This window comes from Microtus ochrogaster, chromosome 7 (assembly GCF_000317375.1).
Source record: "Microtus ochrogaster isolate Prairie Vole_2 chromosome 7, MicOch1.0, whole genome shotgun sequence".
Taxonomy (NCBI): domain Eukaryota; kingdom Metazoa; phylum Chordata; class Mammalia; order Rodentia; family Cricetidae; genus Microtus; species Microtus ochrogaster.
In genome coordinates, this window is record NC_022014.1 from 53,814,540 (window position 1) to 53,842,118 (window position 27,579).

Genomic DNA, 27,579 nt, shown 5'->3' on the forward strand with positions numbered 1-27,579 from the left:
TCTTGTAGACCAGGCTGGCCTCGAACTCCCAGAGATCCGCCTGCCTCTGCCTCCCGAGTGCTGGGATTAAAGGCGTGCACCACCACCGCCCGGCGATAAACTGTTTTCTAAAGGGCCAAGTAAATATATAGATAATTTACATGCAGTCTGTCACTAACAATAATATCTTATTCTTCTCTCTCCTCCTCATCTATGAACACTTTCAGAATCCTTCAGAGTAGATCAGGCTAGAGAGATGACTCAGCAGTTAAGAGCACTTGCTGCTCTTGTAGAGGACCCAGATTGCATTTCCAGCCCCCACATGGTCTGGGCTCACAGCTGTCTGGAGCTGCAGTTCCAGGAATCCAGTGTTCTGCAGGCATCAGGCAGATACTTGGTACACATACACCCATGTAGACAAAATACTCATGCACATAATATAAAATAAATAAGTAAAGCAATTTTAGAAACCCGTAAATTGGAAATGAGTCTCTGGATTCCTGCTAGAACATGAGCATCTAAGCCAGAACAGGAAAATCTACAACAGGCCGTTTAGGCCAGGAGAAATGAACAGGTGAAACAGGGCAAGCCTCTCTCCATAAGGGCACCAAGCAGGTGCTTATGCTCCTAAATTTATACCCACTGACTCTAAATCTCATCCCTTACCAACTGTTCAGTGTAGCCAGCCAGAAGTCAGCCATCTTGTTCCTATACAGTTATGAGAGCGGGAGGTAAATAACCTTCTGCCCTCGGAGGTGGGGTAGGGGAATGTGTTCTGCTTAGCTACCAGGGGCAGGTCAGGCAGGGCTTTGCAGACATTGGGCTTTTCTTAGGTGAGGTGAGAGCCTTGCTTGTGGAGGATGGTCGACCCAGATGACCTGAAGAACATGACCTCATGAACAGCATGGTGGACTGAGGTTGGCAGCAGGGAGCCAGTTAGGAGTCTAACACTCGGAGGTTCCCATTAGAAAGGACTTTCTGGTCCTCAGTGCAGACTCTGGTTTGCTCTGTCCACCTTAAAAGAAAAGAACCTTCATTTGCAGTGGTCAGGACCCCAGAGAGCCAGCATCTCAGCTCACTGACTCCTTGCACAGGGTCCTGGAGAAGCAGAACACATCAGGTTAGCCCGACAGGAGCTTCTCTACCAGGTCATGGTCCTGTAGGACCAGGCCAGCCTTGTCTCAGACGCCAGCCTATATGGCTGTCTGGCTTTGGTGAACTGTTCACCTGTGAGGAGATAGTAGATGATGGAGAGCTAGGATTGGTGACAATAACTTGAGAAATGCAAAGAAAGGACTCAGCTTGGCTGGACCCTCGGGTGGACTCAGGAATTGCCAAGGAAAGAAAGGACACCGCTTGGCTGGACCTTCGGGTGGACTCAGGAACTGCCAAGGAAAGAAAGGCAGAAGACCTCAGTCACTGCCTCCTTCCCTGTCGTCCTTCATCTAGTTCCACACCTGGCTGTGTGGTACAGGACAATTCACTACTGTCCTCAGCCTCTTTTCTTACCTGTAACAGGCAGTGCCCACCTCAGGCACAATGAAGCTGGAAAGGTTTGCGATGGCCCAGAGCCCATGAGAGGCATTCTTTCCCAGGCTTCCTCCCATCCAGCCTTCTTTGGCAACTCCATCCTGTATCCCTTCTCTCCCGTCCCCTCATGGTCCCTCCACTCAGGTGCAGGTGGCTAGGGTGGTCCCTGCTCAGGTGCCTTCTTTCCGTCCCACAACAGGAAAGGGTCGGTGGCCAGAACCTGCTTACAGAGCCAAGAAGCAGGCCTGCCCCCACATGCCGTGCCGGCCCCTTCTCTCTGACGTCTCTGAACTGAGATGTTCCTTTTAAGTCTTCTGTGTTGTATTTTTGTGTGCATACCCATCTGTCTTGGTGGGTAGCAGAAGTGCACAACTCCAGGGTGTGACACACACACACTGCTCACCAGGGAAGCCATCTGCCTGACAGCGCTTCCCACGCTTTTTCCTTCTGGGAAAATCTGCACTTATCAAGTCTCACTGCCCAGCTCCAATGCCACCACTGCCTCTTGCCTAACAGCTTTGCACCCTCAGCTTGGAGTGCTTTTCCCCAGCCTCTGCCTCTGCCTCTCTCTACACGGCAGTCAGTCACTTGTCCAGCTCGAAATCTTGCTATTCGCCTCATAGAACTCTTTCTTTTTAGAGTTATCTACTTATTTTATATATATACAAGTGCTCTATCTGCATGTATGCCTTTATGCCAGAAGGTATCAGATCCCACTATAGATGGTTGTGAGCCACCATGTGGTTGCTAGGGATTGAACTCAGGACCTCTGCAAGAGCAGTCAGTGCTCTTAACCACTGAGCCATCTCTCCAGCTCCCCCTTCATATAATTCTTAATCAACTCCTCAGGATTTAAAAATCCAAACTTATCAAGCCCTTGGCCTCCGACCAGTGTTTTCCTGAGGCACTTCTCTCAGTGCCACGCCCTTCTGGCAGAACTCTGCCTCCCAGCCTCAACTTGTTCCTGAAGGTTCCCAGGCCTTCCCCCATCATGGAAGACTCTCCCTGCCCTGCCTCTCCCCAGCTCCCAGGATACCTTCCCTCGTGAGTCTCCTTTCTGTCACTCCTTGGGAAGTCTGACTGACCACTAATCTGGTACAACTTTGCCTTTCCTGTTCATTCTCTGTCCTGCCGTGCTGGATATCTCCAAAGTGATACTTATACGATTTGATCGTATGTATGTATGTGTGCATGTATGTTTATGTAAATGTATACTTTCCATATGTCTATCCCCCCATTACTTGAGACTGGCAGTCTTCCATTTCATCCATTTTTGTGCCTGTGGACCCCAACAGAATATGTGCTGTGTCTCTGGAGACTGATGAGTTTATTATAGGTGAGGGATTTAGGATGAGGTTGGGTGGATGGTGGCCTCAACGTTTAAACCATCCTCTTGAGTTCCCCCAAGCAGCCAGCTTCTGGGCATGTGCCACATCTCACTTGCTTGGAACCCTGGGAACCCCAGTGCTCTCGGCAGATGTTGGTGGCTGAGTGAGCAAATGAACGAGAGAATGAAAGGATGGGAGCTGGGACATGAGACAAATCCTCTACTTAGGGGGCTGGAGAAATGGCTCAGTGGTTTAAGAGCATTGCCTGCTCTTCCAAAGGTCCTGAGTTCAATTCCCAGCAACCACATGGTGGCTCACAACCATCTGTAATGAGGTCTGGTGCCCTCTTCTAACCTACAGATATACACACAGACAGAATATTGTATACATAATAAATAAATAAATAAATAAATATTTATAAAAAAAAAATCCTCTACTTAGGAAGTCCCCTGACCCAGCCTTTCCCCTGGTTCCTGCTCCACCATGCATGGACAGGCGCTAATGGGATGTCCGATGGCATTTGCTGTCCACAGGGAGTGACCTGACCTCGGTGGACCCCATGGTCCTGGAGCAGTATGTGGTGGTGGCAAACTATCAGAAGCAGGAGAGCTCAGAGATCAGCCTCAGTGTGGGCCAAGTCGTGGACATCATAGAGAAGAATGAATCAGGTAAGGACCTGGACCACCTTCCCCATACCCTGTATCATCACCAAGCCCCACAAACCAGGAGCATGTGGAAACTCCAGATAAGCAGATCAACCTGGCCTGGCTCCCCAGAGCCACAAAGGGCACACAGCCACTGCCTCGGCAGCCTGTTGGGTCCGATGTCACCACTGTTCTGACACTACCGTAAACATCCCTCTGGTTTTCAAGTACTTGTCAGCAGAGTCAGTCGCTCCATTGAGAATTTTCTTGTTGATTTCCCTTGGGAGCCCTCTAGAAGTCTGAAGATCTGAGAGAGATGGCTGTAATTTCAGCACTTGTGGAATTTTACATGGAGAGACTGTGTCTCAAAAAAAAAAAAAAAAGAAGAAGAAGAAGAAGAAGAAACTGTTCAGAGAGGATGGGCATCTGCCTGTCCCCTCACCAACCTCATCCCAGGACCACTGGTCACATCCTTTGGTGGGATGATTGAGATGGGGGCCTGAACTCTACATTGCCCATCAATCCAGGCCACTTCATGCCTTTGGCCACTAGTTTTGTCATTCACAGAAAACTATCAAAGAGCTGTCGAAAGAGTAAGCGCTCTAGTGTAGAGAGAGCGCCTCAGCCTGAACTCGGCACACGGCATGTGCTCCAGAAATGCGTTTCCTTCCCTCTTCCTCCTCCCTTAGCTCCAAAGCAGCCATCACACCATGCAGAAAAAGCAGGGAAGGAGCAGCCCCTTTCCCCAACTGGGTTCCCAGTGGCTCACTATGTCGCTAGGGACCATGCTCTGTGGTAGCCTGAAGGCCAGTTATGTCCACGTAACCATGGAAGGATGATGTTTCCAGCATCCTTCAAGTTACCATTACTCATGTTAATCGTGAGACCAGTGTTAGTCAATCAGACCCGACTTTGCAATCTAGGAATGGTCCCTGTTTCCAAGAATACAGGAAGATGATGTTTCCGACATCCTCCGGGTCATGTCACCATTAGTCATGAGGCTGGTGTTAGCTGGCCAAACCTCCATAATTACGCAATCTAGAAGCTTTGATGACTGGAAGGAAGTTCTGCTCCAACATCATCTCCGTGTCCCATGCTCTGCTTCTCCCAAGGTCATGTCTGTGACTGTGGAAGATATAAGGATTTCTCCTGCAACAAGCAGCACTCAATTCTTCAGTGAGCACCTGAAGTCCTTTAGTCCAATTCTGTCTTGACACTGCCCACCCAGTGGTAGCATTTTCTTAGCCAGGTACAAACCCAGCTCTGCCTGCACTTCTTACAACTGGCTATCAAGCATGGTTCACACAGCCGTTGTCTCTCTGTCTCTTAAGTGGCTTATGAGACAAGAGAAACCTGCTTGCAGGGTCAGTGCCAAGGATGCTCGAAAGGATATAGGTGCAGGGCTGCACAGGCAAGCGGTGGAAGAGACACTGCACTTCCCTGCCCTCGATGGGTGCTGCCCTCCAGGATGCCTGTGCTCAGCAAGCTCTCCAAACCCCCGGGGTTCTCAGAGATTTCACTGTGGAGGCACAGTTGGCAGCTGTGTTGACCTGTGATTGAATAAAAGGGGTCAGATCAAATGCTAATTGGAACTTGGGGAAGCCAGGCAGGCAGCTCAGCCAGACGCTGCTTGGCCTCTGTGTTGTATTCCAGAGTATGGGGTAGGAATGCTTCTAAAACAGGATTTTATAACCTATTATCAAAGTAGGTCAGATAATTTAATTTCTTTATAGCCAGCAGCTCCAAGGTGAAAGAGATTAGAGCTTATTTTTAGCTTCTATGACTTCCCCTGGGGGAGGGAAATCCTCGCTCCCATGCCTGCGTTAGTCAGGAAAAGGAAGCAGGTAAGAGAAGTTCAGAGAGAAGACTGCATCCCAGTCTTCTGAGGCCTAAGGGGCCCCAGTAGTGTTCTAGCCACGCAAGTCACAAAAGCTGTGGACATAGTGACCCGTGGATGGAAACTGAAGAACACACATAATCTCACAATAATCCCTGTGCCATAGCTGAGTGAACCGGATTCCAAATGACTCGTCATTTGCCCCCAGGTCTCTGCAGGCTGTAGAGCTGGAGTTCCACTGTTCCTAACTCTATGGTTTTCTATGTTCCTAACACTATCGTTTTCTAGTTCCCAAGAGAGATGTGTACAGGTTGTATTTATACCAGGGGACACGAAGAAAGGAGTGGCCATTCCCTGGGCCACCAGGATGGGTTGCTAGGAAGGATGTGAGACAGGAAGTTATATTGAAACAATAATGTGCCAGTCCCTTATATAAAGAGGCAAGAGTGTTTGCTTTTGACTATCCTCTCTAGGTGGCATTATGCTTCCTGTAATGTGGGTACCACATGAAAAGTTACTTTACTGTTTGTTTAAAGCAGAGGTTCTCAAACTGTGAGTCGCAACCCCTTCAGGGTTGCATATCAGATATTCACATTACGATTCATAACAGTAGCAAAATTACAGTTATAAAGTAGCAACAAGATAATTTTATGGTCGAGGGTCACTACAGCATGAGGAACTGTATTAAAGAGTCACAGAATTAGGAAGATTGAGAGCCGCTGGTTTAAGGAGTAATATTAAGAGTCTGTATTCAGGACACATGGAGGTTTGGGTTTTTTTTAAAGAAATCTTTTTTGTTGTTGTTATTTATTTAATACTTGTTTATTTATTATATATACAATATTCTGTCTGTGTGTATGTCTGCAGGCCAGAAGAGGGCACCAGACCTCATTATAGATGGTTGTGAGCCACCATGTGGTTGCCAGGAATTGAACTCAGGACCTTTGGAAAAGCAGGCAATGCTCTTAACCACTGAGCCATCTCTCCAGCCCATGGGTTTTTTTTTTTTAAGGTTTTTTTTTTTTTTATTTCATGATTGGTAAACACAAATGTAAAAACCAGACATAGAGGGATTAGAACATGCATCTTTGGGTGGAAGCCATGGGGCCCGCAGCAGCCCTTCCTCAGAGAGCACGCGGTGCGAGTATAAAGCCTGTCGAGCAGTCATGCCTGCAGCCTGGTTCCTCTTGACATGCACTGGTGCCTTTTGAGGCCTGTGCCCTTAGGATGCAGCACAGACCCCAGCTCTGCCACAAGCTTGATAATCACGGCCACATGTGTTATCCTCTTTGTGTCTCGGTTTCTTCACGTGCAGTGAGGATGAGCACGTGGAGGTCATACAAAATCATACAAGTGCGGTGAGCAGTCCGTTGCACACCCTGCTAATGGCAGATGGTTTCTAGGCTCCCAGGCTCAGGAACATGTTTTTTGTTAGCTTGTTTTTTAGCAATTAGTAGCTACTATTGGGAGTTGTAGTCTACCCAACAAACTAGTTATTTTTTTAGCCTGACATTAACTTTTGAATGGCAAAACAGAGCTTCCATGCCTATGGATTCTGCATCTTTGGATTCAGCCAACCACGGATAGAATATAAGGGGGGAAATGTGATTGCGCCGCAATGTCCAGAGCTTTTCCCTGCCATGACCCCTAGATGTGCAGCCTAACTGTTCACAGCTTTGACATCCTATTGTCAGAAGTCCCCTGCGAATGAATTAACGTCTGCAGGGGTGTGGGAGGGTCCTAGGTGTGTCCTATAGCCTTTATATGAGGGACCGCTGTCTGTGAGGATCTGCTGCCCTCAGGGCACCTCTAGCACAGTCCCGCGTGCCGTGGACTGACTCTCTTGGAGATCGAAGACCGAGGGAGAACGGGGGTGAAGGCTTAGGAGAACCCAGGATTCGGCGAATGACAGACAGACACAACTCTAATGAGATTTGAATCTGCTGCAACTTTACTAAAATTCAAACATTACTTTTAAGAGATTACAGAAGGAAGTTGGCAGACAAAAAAGTTTCCATAGAAAAATGATTACAGATAATTGATTATTCTTAACAAGTCTTGTGGTCAGGGCCAGGTGGGCAGAGCTTTTCTTAGAAATTCATCTCACACCACTAACTAACTGTGCTTTCTCATGGCCCTAAATCATATCTGCCCTCAAGGTAACCAAGGTTACCCAAACACCATTCTTCAGGATTTCACCCCCAGGGTTTGTTTCAATATTGAATGTCTGACTTCATGTTATGAAGAATATCTTGCCTTTCTTTCCTATCTAAAATGTACCAGGGGTTTCTCATTCTGGCTAGCCTCTCCATAAATGGTAATTTATGCCATTTCATATATTTTCCTTCATAATTTACCCATCTTCTACCAAATCTCCTATCATGAGCTCTTTCTGTTCTAGGGTATCTGTAAATTCCCCCAGAGAGCGAGCCAGAGTCTTAATCATAACATTAATGGCCTGAATCAAGGGAGGGAACTGACGCATCAGTTCCTCCATATTCAAGGAGCCATTAGGAATGTTTCCTGGTTCCTTGAACAGATTAAGTTTTTGTCAAGAGAAAAGTAGAACAGAAGAAAAGGATAGCAGAGCCAATGCAAAAAACCATCGCCAGGAACAAAGTGAACGAGGTCATTGAGGCTAATCAGGCACCTCAACTCTGAGCAGACTGCCAGGGAACCGCCGGGGCCAAGCTCCAAGAAGCACGAGCCCCTCATTTTGAGATGACCACCACCTGAGAGGCATTTTGTCACACAGGCGAGACAGCTGTGGATGTGGCACCCGCATGTGTCAAAGGTCAGCTGGATCATTACCCGCTCACTCTTGCCCCACTGACGGCGCCTTGCATTCTGCTTGCAGGATGGTGGTTTGTCAGCACTGCCGAAGAACAGGGCTGGGTCCCTGCGACCTGCCTCGAGGGCCAGGACGGTGTGCAAGATGAGTTTTCCCTCCAGCCTGAGGAAGGTAGGAAGGAGCTTCCGTTCACCCTTGGCAGCCTCTGCTCTAGGATTGATAGCTCACTAGCTCAGGGTCCAGCGCCTGTAAACAGATTAGGATTAGAACTATAGAGTAAGCCTGTGCTCCCTTATGACTTTGTGGAGCTACCCTAGGTGAGCCTTGTCAAAGCTAAGCCCTCACCCCTTTGTGGGACCCCCAGCCTGACTGCTGCTGACACCCACTGCTCATCCCTGACATTGCTGTGGTGGCCACAATACCAAGCTGTCCGCGCCCATTTGCAAGTCTTTCGGCCCCATCTGTTTAAACACACCTGATTTTTCTGTTGGTTTAAGTGTCCCCTTCTGTCTCCCACACGCTCCCTCTTCCTGGGGACATCTCATGGTAGATGTTCTGTGTGGTGATGCCTGTCACTCCAGCAAAGCCAAGGCCCGATGCTGCTTCTCCCCAAGAACTTCCCAAAGCAGAGGCCCTCAGTGTCTCCGGGAGCACACGAGTGTCTGGGAGTCAGACAGACCTGAGTGTGAGTCTTACCTCTGCCACATGCAGAGCAATCTTGGGACAGAGACACCTCTCTAAGCCCCAACCTTCTCTGCTGAACATGGGAACATTGTGACCTGTGTCCCCATCCTGCCGGGGGGGGGGGGGAGGTGAGTGTTGTTGGGTTTCAGTAATGGCTCTGAAGAAGCACAGAGACTAACCAAGTGTGTCAGAAAAGGGGGAAAGAGGATAAAGGTCTAGAAACACAAAATTTACACACCCCAAAATTGCATCTTGCTTTGCACTTAGTTGTGCCACAGTGACACTCTGTGGAGTTTGTTTGCTCTGTTTTAATGGCCCTCTGGGAGCTCGAGGCCAGGCTACCACAGGCTACCACAGATAAGCTCAGATTAAAGGGGAGTGGGTGTGCTGGTGGCAGCCTGTCTCCTTCCGCAGTCTGGGATGGCATGTCTGAGAAGGAAGTGACTGTTAGCTCCATTTCACATATGTGGAGCCACGCTCAGAAAAGCCGATTTTTGCCCAGGGCCACACGGCTAGAGGACAGTTAGGAGCACATCTTTCTGTAGGTATAGGCATTTTCTTTCCCTGTACAGTGACAGTTTCTCAGGATACTCATTCTAGGAACAGGATGTCTACCGGATACCTCTTCACTCAAGCTGAAGCTCATTCCCCAGGCGCCTCCTCTCTAGGACGCCTGGAGCTGGGAATAGACTCAGGTAGACCCCTCCTAGGGAACATTGCTAGGTGCTCCCAATCCTGCAGCCCCTGGGAGTGAGCTTCTCTTACCTCTGCCTTCTGCCCTCCATCCAACATGCTGCCTGGCCAGTCTCCTGGAGGTACTGCTCTCTGCCCCGGTCTGTGGGTCGCCGCCGGACTCTGGGGGACTTGTATGCCATCAGCTGGCGTCAAGGTGCCTACCCTTGGAGATTTCCTGCATTTGGTGCTTGGAGCCAGGTCCTTGCATCTGTCTGCATGAGCTCCCTGCTCTGGGATTACCCGTGTCTGCTGCATGTGAAAAACATGGTCTTGTCATCTTGTGTGTGCAAGCATGGAGGATGGGGAGGAGTGGACCGCAGCAACTCACAGAAACTGGGGTTCAACCTGAAAATCAGGAAAGCAAAGCAGCCAGCTACTGGCTCTTACCTCTACCTCTGTCCGAAATGGCGGTCCTGCCTCCAGGAATCTCAGAATGAGACTGTGTGTGAGAGCTGTCTCCTCCAGTCTTTTATTTCTCTCTAGTGCTGGGATTAAGAGCATGCACCACTACCACCTGGTTTCTATGGCAAACTAGTGTGGCTACCGGGATTAAAGGTGTGTGTCACCGCTGTCTGGTTTGTAAGGCTGATTAGTGTGGCTGTTTTACTCTCTGATCTTCAGGTTTATTTATTAAAGCTTTATTTATTAAAATACAAGTGAAATATCACTACAATAGACCTGGGGTATTTGATTGCCTGGGTTTTCTATGATAATGTCTGGACAGCCCCATTTCCTTGATCAGACTTGAGTCACAGGAGAAAGCCACATCAACCAGATTAAGCAAAAAGAAAAGTATGATAAGCCAGGTTGGTAGTGAGTGGTTCATACTTGTACCACTTGAAGACTGAGACTAAACGACCATGAGTTTGAGGACAACTTGAGCTGCATGAGACGCTGTCTTTTAAGGGAGGGGTCACTAAAAAGCCAGGCTAGAATTAGCTTCAAGCACGACTGGATGTACCTTGGCCACCTCTGCCCTATTCTGTTTCGTTGGCACAGCTCTATTCCTTGTGACACTGACCCCAGACACCTATTGGGGACAGCCACCAAAAAAATCAGCTTCTCCTTCAATGTAAGCACTAGGGCTGGTTTCCCCTAGCCCTCCCATTGTGTGCCATCCCAGAACCAATCACAGTAGCCCGGCCTTGTAGTACAGGGTCACATGCACATCTCTGTCCAGGAGGCAGAGGCTCAGCCACCCCTAAAGCACAGGAATGGGCTATAGCAGAAGGGCAGGCATTGCTTGTGCAGCTCCTGAGCTCAGCCTGGAGTCACTCAGCACTCTCGCATCCCAGGGCTTGAGTACCCTCCCGGCTGGAGCCTGGGGATCCAGGGTTCCTGGGTTTGGATGCACTCAGATGAGGACCCAGGCAGTGCCCCTTGCCACCTGAACTACACAAAACTACTGTGCTTGGCCAGCGGAATCCTTCCTTCCTCTCTCCTACCCTAGCCTGAGACCTGCTGATTCAGCACAAGGGGAATTAGCTGACCATGCTGAACACAAGATGTGTGCCACAAGTCAGCGCAGCCCCTCAGAGTCGGTCAGCAGGCCATTCCAATAAAAAACTAAATGCCTGGGTGCCTCCCACCTCCTCTGCGTCAGCTGGCTGCCAATGGTTGCCTCAAGTGTTTTCCTAAGAAGCGTGAGCACTAGGCTGTGGCTGGCTGGGTCACTCACCTGTGGACTAAATGTAATATAAGAACGGTCCTCTCTCCTCCTTGCTGGGCTCCCCTGGGACATGTCTCCATATTTCTCTGTGTCAGCAGCCAGAGCGGACACTGGAAATAGAAACTGTTCCCTTATTCTCCTGACATCCTGCCCAGGGTCTGCCAACGAGCAGGATCTTGGGGCTGCTGTGGTAACACAGTGGGAGATGGCTCTCAGGGAGGAGTGTGTGTTGTGGCTTGTGGGGAAAGCGGGGTGTAAAGCAACCCAGCCATCCAGGTAATAAGCATAGTTGGAAAGGGCTGCAGCATAGCCGATAAAAAGTGTAGTCTAGCCATCTAGGTATGAGAAGTGCTCTCTGTCCCCTCCTTGGTGGCAGTTGCACCTTATCTCTGATCTCCTAGTCTCCACAAATCAAGAGCTAGGAGGACCCCAGGGGGCAAGGAACACCGCCTTCCCCCCACGGGGAGGGGGGGGGGGATGTTCAGAACCTGCTCCTTCCCTAAACAGAGGCTCTTTCATAAAACAATTACCAGCTTTTCCAGGAACTTTCTAGTGCTGGAGACAAAGAAGGTAATTCCTGGAATGGGGGAGTTAACCTGAGCAAAGGAGTTGAAGATGCTGTCTGTCAGAATGTTGCATGGAGTCATGGGCCATGACCTTGAGACACAGATTGGAGGGAAAGTGGGGGGGGTTGGGGGGCATTGGTTGTGCAATGGGAGGCCATCAGAGGTACTGGGGCCTCTCGATCTCAGAGGGAACCTGGGGAGCCAGAAATCTCGCAGAGAATTTCCCTCTGTGTGATTGCAGTTCCCAGGCAGCATCCTGGACTCCTCGGGTCTCTTTCTCACCCTCTATGTCGTTACAGAGGAGAAGTACACAGTCATCTACCCGTACACAGCTCGTGACCAGGACGAAATGAACCTAGAGCGAGGGGCTGTGGTGGAGGTCATCCAGAAGAACCTGGAGGGCTGGTGGAAGATCAGGTACCCGCCCGTGCCTCCCCCTGTGGTCTGGTGGTTTCTGGGCCTCTCATGGGCTCCAGCTTCACAGAGGTCTGTGGGAGACTGCAGGCAGGTGACATTTCTGCCTCTGCCATGAAATGATGTATCTTAATGCGATTTGGTCTCCCTCCCCGCCCATATCTTTCCTGTAAAGTCCTAACAGGCAAACCCTCTGCGCTCCCCAAGCCTTAGAGAGTAGAACACTATTATTATTATTATTATATTAATATATTAATTAACTATTAATATATAATATATTAATTAACTATTATTATATATAGAACAACATAGCCTGGGTGTGTAGTAGGCTGCTCTGTCTAAGTTTGTATAAGCACACTGTGGTGTTTGCACAGGGTGGAAGTCACCTAATAAAGCGGTTCTCGGAAGCTGCCCAGTCATTAAATGACGTGTGATTGTCACAGTACCTACCATGTTGGAGAGTAACATACCCTGGAACTCACAGCTCTGAGTTCAGGGGGCAGATGTCAGGGTGAGGTGCAGGGTCATCCAAAGCTGGGAAGTGTCCCCAGAGCCTGCTCACTCTGCCATGTCTGCTGCCTGTGCCCCAAACGATGGCCTGAGGATGTGGATTCTGTTGCATTTTCAACTAGCTTTTTCTGTGTAAAGCAAGACTTACTCCGTCTTATTGGGCTTTTTAAGTTGGACAGATGCTTAATTGTACAGATTTCTCTCTCCTTGCAAATTTGCCTCCAGTTACAAATGATCTGGTTTTCACTGAAACCCAGGCCATTTTGTTTTTAAAGTAGTTTTGTTTTGCTGGGTTTTTGTTTGTTTGGGGGTTTGTGGGGTCTTTTGTTTTGTTTTGGTTGTTGTTGTTGTTGTTGTTTTGAGATGGGACTCATAACTCTGGTTGTCCTGGAACTTATAGACCAGACTCACCTCAAACTCACAGACATCCACCTGCCTCTGCCTCCCAAGTGCTGGGATTAACGGTGTGCACCACCACCGCCACCTTCTTTAATTGATTCTTAATGAGATTCGGCTTTGCCATATGTCACGTCTAGTCTGCTGGGTCTATTCCTCTTTCCCCAAAGGTGTGAGCACCTGTTTGGGAAGGTGCTAGTAGCTCTCAGTGGGGTTGGCTGATTTCCACAGTGTAAATGCCTAGTGTCCCATGGCCACTTTCAAGCCACCAGTATGATGCTACTAAGTGTGGCATTCAGAAGAAATCCGTGCTGTGGGCTATGGTGAGCCAGTGTGGGGTTGCTCCAGTACATCTCTGGTCCAAACAGACCGGACTGGTTTTTATGAAGCCTAAGTTCTGCCATGTGAGGATTAAGCAATCGTTGTTCTCACTGATAGTGTTTTTAAGGACAGTGAGCTGGTGTGTCAGAGTCCCTGTCATTCCTCAGTTCAGGGGCAGCCAACATGGAGCTCCACCATTCTAAGTATGTTTGTGTCAACTAACACAGAGCCCTACCCTGTCCATGTGAGACTTGGAACCAGGGGCTGGGGCTGCAGGTAAAAGGTCACACAGAACAAGCTAAGATGTCCGAGTCTACGCCTGCCACAGACTTGCTGGTAAGCTTGAGAGAGGTGTTTAACACCAATGGGTCTCAGGCTTCTTGTCCTTACAAACCAGATTCCAATTCTGGCTGAAAACCCCTTCTCTGAAATGCATGGGAACAGAAGTCTTCGGGATCTGGAATGTCTTCATCTTTGGGGAATGTGGCATATGTGTAATGTGATGTCTTGGGAATGAGGAGGGCCAGGGTAAACCCCAGATTCACTGTGTTGTGTATACACTCTATAAGCACAGCTGGAAGATGAGTTCATGCGAAATGAATACAGCTGCATTTTGACTACAATCCGTCACATGAAGTCAAGTGTGGAATTTTCCTTTGGTGGGATCACGTTGATGCTTAAAAACCTTCGCTGGGAAGTGAGGGCAGGGGAGAGGCTGGGCCTGTATCCCTCCTGCCGAGGTTGGCTGGGTTCAAACACACTAATAGCTGTGAAGTGCTTCGGGCAGGACTGAGTAGGTGCCAAGAGCACTGGCTGTCACTGTCGTGACTGTTGTCACCATCACAGTGGTACCGTAGGGGACGGCTCTGATGCCTGCCCATGATGTGATTTGACATTGGCAGCTTGTCCCCTTGGCCTTTCATTTTTTTTTTTTTATTGAGTTCACCGATACCCAGTTGCTCATACCCAAGGGCTCATATTCTAACCAGGAGACAGGAAAGCCACAGCCAAGTGCATTTTGCAGATGCTGAGATTACAGAGTGTACAGAAGCCAGCGGGCCATTGTGGAGATTGGGCCTCATTTTGGGGATCAGAAGAAGACTTAATGACATTTAGTAAAGCCTGGGAAGAGGGATGGTACCACCAGGGAGGAGAGAGGAGCTTGCCAGGTAGAGGCTCACCAAAAGCTGCAGTGTGGGGAAGTGACAAGCAGTGGTGCATTGGGGAGACTGTAAGTAGAGGGGATATGTGGGACCCAGTGGTTGTTGAGAGAGGCGGCTGGAGGGGAGGGCCTGGAAGGCTGGCGTGAAGTCGTAGGTATCATCTGAGCGCAATGAATTGCATGTTCCTGGCCTGCAATAGTTAAGAGTTCACTGTCCCATTGTCTTAGGGTTTCTACTGCTCTAAAGAGATGCCGTGACCATGGCAACTCTTATAAGGAAAACATTTAATTGGGCTGGCTTACTGCTCGCGGTTCAGTCCATTATTATCATGGTGAGACATGACTGTATGTAAGAAGACATGATGCTGGAGGTACCTGAGAGTTCTACATCTTGTCCTGCAGGCAGCGGGAAGTGGTTTGTCTCACTGGGTGTGGCTTGAGCATATTGGAGACCTCAAAGCCTACCTCCACGGTGACACACCTCCAGCAAGGGCACACCTAATAGTGCTACTCCTTTGGGGGCTATTTTCTTTCAAACCACCACACCCACCATCCTGAACCTGAGGAATAGATAGAGTCATGCCCCTCACCACCACCAAGGCCCTGCAGACCACCCTAACCAGAATCCTTCCCTTTTCTCCTAGGTTCCAGGGAAAAGAGGGCTGGGCCCCTGCTTCCTACCTAAAGAAGAGCAGTGGGGAGCCCTTGGCCCCAAAGCTGGGCCCCAGCTCATCTGCCCACTCGGGGGCCCTCGACCTGGATGGTGTTTCTCGGCAGCAGAACGCTTTGGGCAGGGAGAAGGAGCCGCTCAACAACCAGAGGGATGGCCGGTTTGAAGGTCGCCTGCTGCCAGATGGTGATATTAAGCAGAGTGAGTAACACGCACCCTTGCTCCAGACAGCTGAGGTCTATCTAAGCTTAGAGTGCCTCCCACGTTGCCCTTATATCCTGCAGATAAAAGTAAGAACTTGGAGACCTTGGGTCCCAAGGACCAGCAGACTACAGAATCTGAACAGTGTACTTACTGTTCCTTCCCTAGATTGTTCCACTATGTCATGGTGATCCAGCTCCTCCGGTGTATCGGGGGTCTCCTGGTTAGCTCACCGACTCCTCCGACAGTCTTTGAGGGGCTTTTGTTTTACACCTAAAAATCAGAACAGCAGGTGATGAGACCAAGGTCATTTACCTGGTAACCGTGGGGCTGGGGGTTGAACCCAAGGTCCATACCCTTCCAGTCTTCTCCATGGCCTCATATGTGAACTAGAGGGAGAAAAGTCGACCCCGTGTTGGGCCTGCTTCCACCACGGTGCTCCACCCCCCTTGCTTTTCAGAGCTTCTCTGTGTATCCTTGACTATGAGTCTTCCCCACATACCCGAGAGCAGGGTTACTCAGGTGTCTGCCTTGTGCTTGGGACTGTGGTCTCAGCACAGTGCCCAGCATCCTGTGCTAGTCCTGAAGCAAGAATCTGTGGACAAAGGACTCCAGCTCCTCACAGGGACGAGGGTGCTGGGCTAAGTACCGTGTTCTCTGCACCATCTTAAGTGCGAAGAGCTTCATGGGTGCTACAGACCATGGCAGGGCACTGAGATTCTGGACTCTCATGGTCAAAAGCATAGTCCACTAATACTAGGGGACCAAATGCAAATCTCAAGTTATATGACTTTGTTAAGCTGTTCAGATACCAAATTAACGTCTTCTCCCCTGCACACACCAGTGGCTCATTTGATCTGGAGACTCATTGCCATTCTGCACACTGTAGCGGTTTTGTGTCTACAGCTGAGATGCTGATACTTCATGCCGTCAAGGATCTCGGTCTCCTGCGTCTGTTTCGTGTTGCCCCCATCATTCAGTGTGGCCATCACTGTCCAGCCAGTGAAAGGCAGTGGGGAGTGGATCAACTCAAATGTTCCACCTTCCCCCATACGCCGCTGGACTTAGTCACGTGGCAACACCAGCTGCAAGGAAGTCTAGAAACATGAGGCCTTATATAGGCAGCTAACTGTCTCGGCTAAGACTCTGTTGTATTTTCTAATATTCTAGTAGATGTGGAAGTCGGTATTTCACGTTACCCCAGCTGCCAGAGAGAGGTTCGCATTAGGCTAGTCCACAGAAAAGGACCTATGGCTCAGAATCCAACAGTAATTTTGTGTTGTGCTGGGATGAGTCTGGGCCCACCCTTGTATAGCTCTGAGTCCATGTTTTATGCCCTACATGGACAGTCTCCCTTTGCTGGAGGACCAGTGCCATTCATCTGTTCCCATGCAGAAAAAGACCTGGGGAGGCCATGTTGATGGAGGGTGCTGAGCCTCGCCTGAGGAGAGCACAGCCAGGCTGTTCTCACAAAGGCTCACAGAAAGGCAAACACATGGCTCCTGGGATGGGGGGAGGGATGAGACCCCACCTGGCTCCCACAGCTGGGGATCTGTCTGTGGAACTCTGCATGTGCGTGAAATCTTATTTCCCCATAGGATCACCAAAGATGAGGCAAAGGCCCCCTCCTCGCCGGGACATGACCATTGTAAGTGTGTACTTGCCTTAGGACCCCATTCCCTTGGCCTGGGGCCTGCCTGGGTTACCCAGCAGACCCCACATATTCTAGTACTTTCCAGGCAGTCCTTTTTCATGAAGCAACTTATGTGAAGCAGACCCAAGCTTAGAAGCACAGGTTTGTCTGTGGTGACATTCTGGTATTCTGATCCATTTTTAACTCTCTAAGCCCATTTATTTATTCATTAATTTACTTATTTATTTATAGGCAGAGTCTCACTATATAGCCCTGGTTATCCTGGAACTCTCTGTGTAGACCAGGCTGGCCTCAGACTCTCAAGTTTTGCCTGCCTCTGCCCCCTAAGTGCTGCGTTCAAAAGCTTGCACCACCATGCCCTGCCTGTAGGTACCTTTTTAACCAGTGTGCATTGAGCATCCTTAATCCAAAAACCTCAAATGCTTCAAAATCTTGACACTTTGAGCACCAACATGATATGAAAAGACTGGAATGAAAATTTCATACCTGACCTCACATGTTGGACCTCAATCAAAACACAGGTGCACTAAAAACATCTGTCATCAAATGTTACATGTGGGCTAAATATACACGAAGCATAAATGTATTTTGTGTTTGAACTTGGATCCTAGCCTCCAGGATGTCTCATGATGTAAACAAATATTCAAACTGTAAAACACTAGTGATCACAAGCAGTTTGGAAAGGGGCCTTTTTGAACATGTCTGCCACTTCTTGGGTCCCTGTCCTGTACCATAAATGTGCCAGGTGCTTCACTCGGTAGCAGGTTTACATCGTGGCAAGGGCCAGTAGCGTTAGGATTCCTGTTCTACAGGAGATGAAGTGGAGGCTTGACATGGCCCTCCACCAGCTTTCCAGCCCACGTGGGCCTGACTCAGAGACCTGTGGTCTTCCACAGCCTCGCTGCCTCTTACCTCCAGACACGCTTGTGTTTTCCCAGATTCTCATAATGAACCTGGATGTCCCACATTGCTCCTGTTTCTGTAAATTTGAAGGGAAAGCAAGACCCCCAACAAGGAGGTGATAGTCATATCCTCTTTGTTTGCCCCCAAGATGCTAATTAGGCTTCCCAGCACCCCTTCAGCCCTGACGTTGTGTACCCCCAGTCCCTTCATCTCACCCTGACTCAGTCTGCCCTGTGTGTAATCCTGCCAGCCTCGAGGCCTCAACCTGCCGAAGCCTCCCATCCCACCCCAGGTGGAAGAAGAGTATTACACCATTGCAGAGTTCCAGACCACCATCCCAGACGGCATCAGCTTCCAGGCCGGCCTGAAGGTCGAGGTGAGCACACCTGCTGCGGTTCTTTATTCTTAGCATGGCCTTCTGTCTTTTTACCTCCTGCTGTGGGGGAGGGGAGACGAGGTTAATGGCTTTATTAAGGTATGATTATACTTTCGTAATAACATTCCAAACTGTTAGCCAACTTGAGTGTAAAATCAGGGCTTTATTTTATTCAGTTCCATAACCATCACTACCCTCCGGTTCTGACGTCCTTGGCAGACATCCTGTCTGTCCCTTCAGCCAGCACCGCCCAAAGTGGAATTATGCAATATATGGCCCCCGTGTAGCTGGCTTCTTTTTCCGTTTCTTTTCTAAATTTTTATTTATTTTTATGTGGATGGGTGTTTTGCCTGCCTGTCTAGGTATCTCATGTCTGTGGAGGCCAGAAGAGGGCATCAGATCCCCAGGGGCTGGAGTTACATACACATGGCTGTAAGCTGCCATGGAGGTGCCAGAACTGAACCTGGGTCCTCTGGTAAAATAGCCAGTGTTCTTACTGCTGAGCCATCTTTCCAGTCCCTCTCTTTTCCTTTTTAAAAGAATCTATTTATTGTGCATGTGCCCATGGCTCTCATTGCATGTGGAGGTTACTGGACAATTTTTGAGGCAGAGTCGTTCTGCTGCTGCTCTCTGTATGTGAATTTCCGGCCACGTCTCCTGTCTCCACCTCCCTACTTGATAATGAAGCTCGATGGGAGGCCTGAGAGATCGATATCACCCTGTCTTACAGATGCAGCTCAGGGGGTGGATAAATGCTCATCTCAGGGTAGAGGTAGTAAGTGGTGGAGCGGGGACTCGAACTGAGATCTGTCTGGTTGCTTTCATTTCATTCTTGTGACCTTGCATTGTTTCTTTCATCATAACACATGGCTTCTGTCACCAACAAGAACATGTTTAAGAACCAAAGCAGGAGACAGGCATGGGTATATATGCCTTTAATCCCTGCACTCAAGAGGCAGAAGTAGTTCAGCCTCTATGAACTGGAGCCAGCTTGTTTTCATAGAAAGTTCCAGGGCAGCACAGGCTACATAGTGAGATCCTGTCTCAAAAGAAAATAAATAAATAACCAAATGGCCAGATTTTCTGTCACTCTTCTTTCCCTTGAGTGTCCTTATTGTCCCATTTTCCTTCCCTCACTGCCTTAGCGATGGAGTTGAATTGCTGATGAAGGCTGTGTACCCAGCAGTGACATTAACTGTTCCCAGCATACTGGGTATAATAGCATGCCAGTCACCTGTTTGTTAGTCCCGCTAGACTCCCGCCTGTGCAGCGCATCTTTTCTTGGCCACCTTCCCTCTGATTTGCTAGTACAGCACCTACCAAGTGAGGTTGCATGCATTCACAAAGATGGTGCACTTTTGCTTGCTAGGGCATTAGTAAATCCTGCTATTACTGCGGCTCTCATCATTCGAGTGGGGTAGCTCTGAGCTGAAACCCAGGACCTCAACCCCAGAGTTGGCTTCCCAGAGCTGGACTCCATTGCTGCTGTCCCTCCTGCCAAGCCTCATTCCTTATGACTCCTAGAACAGTTTCTCGGCCCAGACTTGGCTCCTCCTAGGAGGCAGGGTCTAGCAGTCGTAGAGCCCAGCTGCCTGCCCTCCGCTTTCCCCCACCTAGCCCAGCTGCTTAACTTCACTCTCACCCCCATATTCACCCTCTCTGGAACCCTCTGCCCAATCCTCAGCCTTCCTGAGGTTCTGCTCTGCATTTGTAGAATGGGATGTTGATCCCTGGATCACAGGAAGGTCAAAGGTCATGAGCATCAGGTTTGCTGTGTATGGCACCTGCTGGGGAATCTCTGGTGCTGGTTCTCTTAGGCCTGCTGTATACCAAAATACTAGACAGACTAGATTAAACACTGATTTTCCTTCTCGTGGTGCTGGAGCTGAAGTCTAAGATGAAAGTGTAGCAGGATGGGTACCTCCTGTTGCTTCTTTGCTTGGTCTACCCATAGTCACCTTCCTGTCTTGTCCTCACATGCAGTCCTTTACTCTGTTCCCAAATCTCTTCCTTGGAAGACATCAGTTTAGGTAACTAGAGCCTGCTCTTAGGACCCATTTCCACCCAGTGACCTCTTCAGAGGTCCTATCCAGATGCAGGGACATTTGGAGTGCTGAAGGAGGATGCTGTACATAGAGCTTTGGGGGCACACTTCAGCCCACTGCATACAGTCTGTGTACTGTTCATCTCCCCAAGAATTCACTCAGATGATACTAGATCAAAAAGACACAGGAACCATCATATCTTAAATAACATCAGTATTTCTCCCCACCATTCAGTCCAGTGGGTATGGGCGTGAGGGAGAGCTGGAGATAAGAGATAAAATTCCCTTTATCCCACCGGCCTCTGGTCCCCTTAATGTAAGCATAGTATATCATCGACCTAAGTGTGATTCCTGTGTTTGAAGATTCCTATTTTTCATATGGCGTAGCTGCTATAAATGCCAGCTCCTCTAGTCTCTAGTGTTCAGCCAAAGAAGCCAGGATCAAGGGTAGTTTGCCCGTTCTGTGGCTTTTGCCTTGTACTTTGGCAGCAAATGGTGTTGATGGCCTTGTCTTCCCAAGCTGACTGGCAGCTACGCATGGATCCCTGTAGCTTCCCACCTCACAGAAGGGAAAGGGAAAGCCCAGGGTGCAAAGGAGCTGGGTGTCAGTCAGTACCCTTCCCCCAAAGGTGCCTTCTAAGGCACGTCAGCCATATCTTTCAAAGGGTCCTCGTCACAATCCAGAAGTGGACAAGAACCTCATAGATATGGCAGTGTACACCTTTAATCCCAGCTGGTCAAGTGGCTAAGGCAGGATGGTGGCTTAAGCCAAGAATTAGAAACTAGACTGGGCAATGTGGCAATACCCCCATCTCAAAAGTCAATATAAATGAGAACCCACCTTAATGAGGTGTCCTGATACAGTGTCCGTAACTGCTTCTATCTCTATCTCTATGTTCTATTTCTGTGACAAAACACCATGAACAAGGTAACTTATAAAGCATTTGGTTGGGTTTACAACCTCAGAGGTTTTAAGAGTCCATGGTGGCGGAGCAAAGGCATAGCAGCAGGAACAGCTAAGAGCTCCCTTCTTGATCTGCAAACAAGAGGCAGAGAGAGAAAGAGGGAGGGAGAGACAAGTCTTTTGAAACCTCAAAGCCCGTCCCCACTGACACACTTTCTCCAACAAGGTCACACCTCCTATTCTTTCCCAAATTATTCCATCAACTGGGGACCAGGTATTCAAGCATAGAGAGCCTATGGGGGTCGTTCTCATTCATGCCAACACGCTGGCCTAGGTAGACTTGGTAGGAGAATTTGCAGAGTCAGAATACAGCTTTCGGGGTACCTGTTTCATGTAGGCTCTTTCCTAAATTGTGGACCCACCCGGGATGTGGCTTCAGACCTACTAAGTACCTTTCCTGTTCCACTCCTAGGTGATTGAGAAGAGCTTAAGCGGTTGGTGGTACATTCAGATGGACGATAAGGAGGGATGGGCCCCAGCAACCTTCATTGACAAGTACAAGAAGACCAGCAGTGCCTCAAGGCCCAACTTTCTGGCTCCCCTGCCTCACGAGATGACTCAGCTCCGGCTTGGGGACACAGCCGCAATGGAGAACAACCAGGGTCCAGAAGCAGTGGGGCCCTCCAGACCCCTGCCTGAGGCCCCACATGGTCCTATGGACTCTGGGATGCTGTGGTCCAAGGACTGGAAGGGGGGGAAGGAGGCCCCAAGAAAGGCATCTTCGGATCTGTCTGCATCAGCAGGCTATGAGGAGATCTCAGACCCCACACAGGAGGAGAAGCCCAGCCTCCCTCCACGCAAAGAATCCATCATCAAATCTGAAGAGGAGCTGCTGGAGAGGGAGAGGCAAAAGTTGGAGCCACTCCGGAATTCCTCCCCCAAGCCCCCTGGCATGATTTTGCCAATGATTCCAGCCAAGCATGCTCCTCCAGCCCGGGAGAGTAGGAAGCCAGAGCCCAAACCTGACAAAAGCAAGTTGTTCCCACTAAAAAATGACATGGGGCTCGAATGTGGTCACAAGGTGCTGGCCAAGGAAGTGAAGAAGCCCAACCTCCGTCCTGTCTCCAGGTCCAAAGCTGAGCTGCCTGAGGAGAAGGCAGAAGCCAGTCCCCAGAATCTGTTCTTGAAGTCTAGACCTCAGGTTAGGCCCAAACCAACTCCTTCCCCCAAGACAGAGCCAGCTCAGAGTGAAGATCAAGTGGACATACATAACCTCAGGAGCAAGCTCAGACCTGCCAAGTCCCAGGAAAAAGCTATATTAGACGGGGAGAGCCACCATGCTGCTGGGAGTCACGACACAGCCCTCAACCGAAGCTTCCTTCCGGTAGAGGGACCTGGCCGTGGTCAGGACAGGTCTGGCCGGCAGGATGGACTGAGTCCAAAGGAGTCACCCTGCAGAGCCCCTCCCAGGCCAGCCAAGACCACAGACCCTGCACCTAAGAATTTGCCTGTGCCTGGCCAAGAAGCCACCCAGCAAAGACCTGTGGTCCCACCTCGGAGACCCCCACCCCCCAAGAAAACCTCCTCATCTCCGTTGTCTTGTAGGCCCCTCCCAGAGGTCAAAGGGCCACAGCGTGAAGCCAATGAAAGCAGAGCCATTCCTGTCCCAGGCCGGGCCCTCCTGGTCCCTCCAAAAGCCAAACCCTTCCTCTCTAACTCCTCAGTGGGCCAAGATGACATGCGAGGCAAAGGTGGGCTGGCGCCACGCATAGCTGGCAAGGTGGGAGAAAACAGAGAGAAAGCAGCCCCCTTCCTCAATGCCGATGGCCCAAAGGACTCACTGTATGTGGCTGTGGCCAACTTTGAAGGAGATGAAGACACCAGCAGCTTCCAGGAAGGGACAGTGTTTGAAGTTCGGGAGAAGAGCAGCAGCGGCTGGTGGTTCTGTCAGGTCCTCAGCGGGGCTCCTTCCTGGGAAGGCTGGATTCCTTCCAACTACCTCCGGAAGAAACCTTAGCTTCCCCCACCCTGCCCAGAGAGACCCCGCTGTCCCTGCTGGCCTCTCCCACGTATTTAATACGCATCTTAATTTGCCAGTCTCCACACAGTTTCAAGGAAGGAGGCCATTGGGGTGCTATGCAGAATGCTTGGTGCGATGATGTTCTGTTGCCGGGGTCTGATTCTCCTGTGGTGGCTCCCCCAGAAGGCTAGAAAGCCAGGTAGAAACCACATCAGCATCTTTCTCTATAGTGGTACCCACCCTCCTAGTCAATGGTATTGTCACCCAGGAGCTGGACCGTGACACTCTCAGACCTCCAAGGCTGAGACTGTCACCTGGAGAGCTTCCAGACTGCACCTCGGTGCTCAGAGGTGGCACAGAGGGACAGCCCACATAGTCTGTGACAACTCACTTCTCCGTGTTTCTAGAAGCCCAGTAGTGGCTTTGTTCACTGTTCCCAGAATGCCTGGTCCCGGAAGAACTGCGTCCTGAAGGAATCAGTTTCCAGGCTTTCTGTTTCTAAGTCCTGACCAGATGCAGCTGCCCTGGAGTGGTCCTGGAGATTTACTTGGTCATCCCACCTCCTGTCTGCCTTGGACCGTGATCAGTCCTAATGGGGCATGCTCCACCGCTGCAGCCTCTGGTCCATCTAGGACTCTTAAATTATAGTTCCTGCCCACCTCCCCCAGTCCCTAAAACAAGAGTCTCCAAGTTTGTTTAAATAAGGTGCCTTCACAAGGCACACAGCCTGTGAGAGCTTCTTCGCCCAGTAGGTGCCAAACTGTCCTTGGCTTTTTGCTTTCACGTCCAAACCTTCAACCAGCCCCCACTATTCCATCACACCCATTTTCTAGAAGAGGAAACCTGGGCTCTACAGGCCCCAGGACATACTAGCTAGGAAGAGGAGGGAGGAGGGAGTTTGAGTTCAGGCTTGCCTGGACCCTTCTCCCAGCAAGAACAAGCCAGTGAGGGAAGAAATAGGGGTTGACTGGGAACCTCCTTATGGTATAAGTCGGGACAGCAGTGACTACCCTAGACTTGTAGCTGCTACTCCAGGCCAGGGCATGCCCTGGATCCTTAGTAGCCGGCAGAGAACTTGTAGGCTGGCACCCCATGCGCGGAAGGAGAATACAGAAGGCTGAGACAGTGTCCCTCGGTGGTTTGACGGGGGCTCTGGTGACTAAGGACCAGCAGCTGGGGTGGTGGAAAACTGAGCAGCGCAGCAGTAGCCACAACTCTTGCCTGGGCAGGCGTGGCTTCTTCCTGTAGAGCAGTCGCCCCCGGGCTGGCGTGGCTTCCCAGTAAGCAGTTTGCTTTTTTAATATTCTTTCCCGGGGAGAAGCCCAGGGTAGACCATCCCTATTTTGACTAACAGACTTAACTGAGACCTCAAGAGGTCTGCTTAGCTACTACAGGGCTAAAAACAACTCAGATTTCTAACTCCCGGCCCAGAACAACTTGTACCTATGAACAGGGTTCCTTTAAAAGAGGGGCGGGGTGGAGAGAACAGAAGACCCTGCAGAAGAGGCCGCCCTGTCCTGCTCTACATCTCCCCCAGAAATCTCTCACACATATGCACCTTTTTTTTTAACCCGTGCTTTAGGAACCACAAAACCCCCTTTCCCGAGATGTGTGCATCTTACCTGCAGTGCCAAAGATTTTGTGCAAGCAGATCTCTTCTGCACCCTCCCCAGCCCCCTCTCTGTGCCCTTCTGGCTCTGGCTGCTGTCCTTTGACCCATGGTGGCACCAGGATGCTCTTCCTCTGCTTAGCCCCACCCCCAGAATACTGGCCAGGGCGTCAGGAGAAAGCTCCAGGTAGGGAGAGGGGAGGCTCTGTGAGTCTTAGCACTTCTTAAGGCTACACACACCCCACTGTGCATGAAGTCTCCCAGCTTTTGTTTTGTTTTTTGAGGACACCTTCACTTGAATAGCTTTCACGAAGCTGTTTTACAGGTCTTTGAAGAAGCAAAGGGTTTTTTTTAATTATTGTTGTTGTTTTGTTTTTATGTGTTGTTTTATTTTTCTTGTTTGCATTTTGGCTCTCCGTAACCTTTTCAAGTAGTCTATCAGCCCCTCCTTTGCAGCAGGTACTAGATTCTGCCTTTTGTCCTCGCCTTGTGCTGATGTGAACTGCAGGTGTGCAAGGGGCATTCTCTGGTCACTGTCCTTTTCATGGGTCGCACGCACAGCCTGAAGATTCCTGGGACAAGCTCCATCAGGCACAGTGGTCGTCATTGCTCTGGTCAACCGGAAGTGAGCGGGTCTGCAAAACCAGTCATTCCTCTGGGATGAAGCCTATGCCAGACTTCCCTCCATCCCTGCCTTGTAAAACTTCCATGGTAACAATGGGCCAATCACAGACCAGATCACCAACACAAACCTGCCGCCGTCCATCCCCCCACCCCCTTAACTAATCTGCACATCAGCCCTGTGATCAAGGATCAGCACCAATACTTAGTGAGAAAGTTAAGGTGTGGAGGGTGTTGGCACATCCAGCCTTGTCCAGATCCTGGCCACCAGCAGAGAAATGTGTATAGTCTTTGCAGGCAATCGGTGACCCAGTTTCTGAATTTAGGTGTTACCCCAGTATTCTCCTGGCCAAACATTGGTCACCTGCCGGATGGCCCCTGTGGATGGCCCCTGCTCTCTGGCTCCATGACTTCATTGTTTCTGTCTGAGAGCAAGTGTAGTGAAGACCTCTGGAGACCTGGACTTGAAAACAGTTGCTTGCTGAAATGAGACTTTGCTGATATTTTCTGGCCAGAGTTACTCTTGGCCACTTGTGTTTATAGCATGGCCCCAGTCCCAGGCAAGGGGAGGGAGGTCTGAGCTCCAGCTACTTTATATCCTGCCAGGAAATGGCTAGAGCCATGCCAGGCGTTCACGGTCATTTTCAGCCTCTGCCACCGGGCTGCTCCACAGAGTAGATTTCTACGGCTTGACCTTAAACTATTTCTGAACCCACTGGGGACTTGGGTGGTGGGTGGAAAGTAGAGGGCACATGTGCCTCGGTAAAGAACAGGTGCCAAATCTCCCCAAGACTTAAGGATGGTCCAGTGTTTATTACCAAAACCTTGCTCTGAGAGAGAGGAAGAAACTGCCCCTACCCTCTCAAAGCTGCCCACTGGAGGTGCGGTGCAGCAGGAAAGCGCTGGCCCGCATTCACGGGACTCCCACGCCATCCTAGCATCACAGATAAGAACATTAATCAGTGGCTCTGCTCCTGTCCTTCCATTAAGCTCTTCAGTGTTGACATAGTCTGCACCTTGGGAAGCCTTGCCATTTCTTTGAATAGCATGGCAATCTCAACCCCTTCCCTGGCTGTCTAAACTGGCCTTCAGGGTTTTTCTGTGTACTGAAGACAGCCACATCCTACTGCAGACCAAAGATTCAGAGGGGCGTGGACTGAATCGGTAGGAAGTGAATTTACATCAAGGCGTGAGGCCTTGCCTTTGCTTGGAAGAATAGCTCCTAACTTGCTAGGGTTCTAGCAGCTGGACTGACCTGACCCCAAGCAGAACTACAGAGTTAAGACAATGGTTCATACTCGTCGCCTGCTCTTGGGCCACCTTCTGACCTCCTGCTCTGGGCAGGGATACCTGGTTTCCGGTGCTATCTAGTTGAGGTACCAAGCCCCTCACATGTGAGTGTTCCATCTTCCTTCCTGTCTCCATCTTCTTCTCCACAATAAGCCAGTCGGAAAGAGGGCTTAGCTTTCATCTTTCTACAGACCAGACCTGGTGGCCAGTGGCCTTCACTCTCACTTCTCTGCTTTACAGAGCAAAGGTGCCCCACCAGGCTTACTACAGCAATAAGCAATTCTAATGCAACGGAGGTGTCTGTATTATGCCCGTAATGCCTTTGTGCCCTGTAATTATTAGTAGCGTCTCTCTTACTGGGGGAGTGTGATAAACTGTGGTCACCTTAGCCATACACAGTTCCTGTTTCAGGGCCACTGAGGAGCTAGGCTGCTTCTGGCATCCCTCCAGGAACAGTGGGCTCTGGGCAGTGTGACCTATTGTATGTGTCCACCCATAGATGGTGCTGGGGACCCCTGGGTTCTCAGCTCCTCTCACACCCCCTAGGCCGACTGACAGATCCTAGTCTTGGCTTTTGTTTCCTGTGAGTTTTTAATGTGAGGGGGCAGTGGGTGAACATCTAGCTGTAGCATGTAGAGACTATATACCATTAGACTTTTGTTTTTTTTTTAATAATAATAAAAAATGCTTGACTGGTTTCAAGCTTCATTGTAAATGTGGA

The 27,579-nt window shown here is 49.9% G+C and overlaps 1 protein-coding gene across 3 annotated transcripts in view; it reads left to right on the forward strand.

The window, feature by feature from the left end:
• Positions 1–27,579, forward strand: part of Sh3pxd2b (SH3 and PX domains 2B) — an 85,000-nt gene extending 57,421 nt beyond the window's left edge. Inside the window, exons 7-15 of one of the 3 annotated variants that reach the window (XM_026780326.1) lie at positions 3,371–3,505; positions 8,176–8,280; positions 8,660–8,794; positions 9,599–9,682; positions 12,063–12,180; positions 15,211–15,437; positions 17,036–17,085; positions 18,245–18,370; positions 21,791–27,579. In XM_026780326.1, the coding sequence (XP_026636127.1) occupies positions 3,371–3,505; positions 8,176–8,280; positions 8,660–8,794; positions 9,599–9,682; positions 12,063–12,180; positions 15,211–15,437; positions 17,036–17,085; positions 18,245–18,370; positions 21,791–23,335 (2,525 nt within the window). In that variant the 3' untranslated portion in view covers positions 23,336–27,579. The remainder of the gene's footprint in view (positions 1–3,370; positions 3,506–8,175; positions 8,281–8,659; positions 8,795–9,598; positions 9,683–12,062; positions 12,181–15,210; positions 15,438–17,035; positions 17,086–18,244; positions 18,371–21,790) is intronic. The other 2 variants (XM_026780327.1, XM_005350365.2) reach the window with 2 other exon arrangements.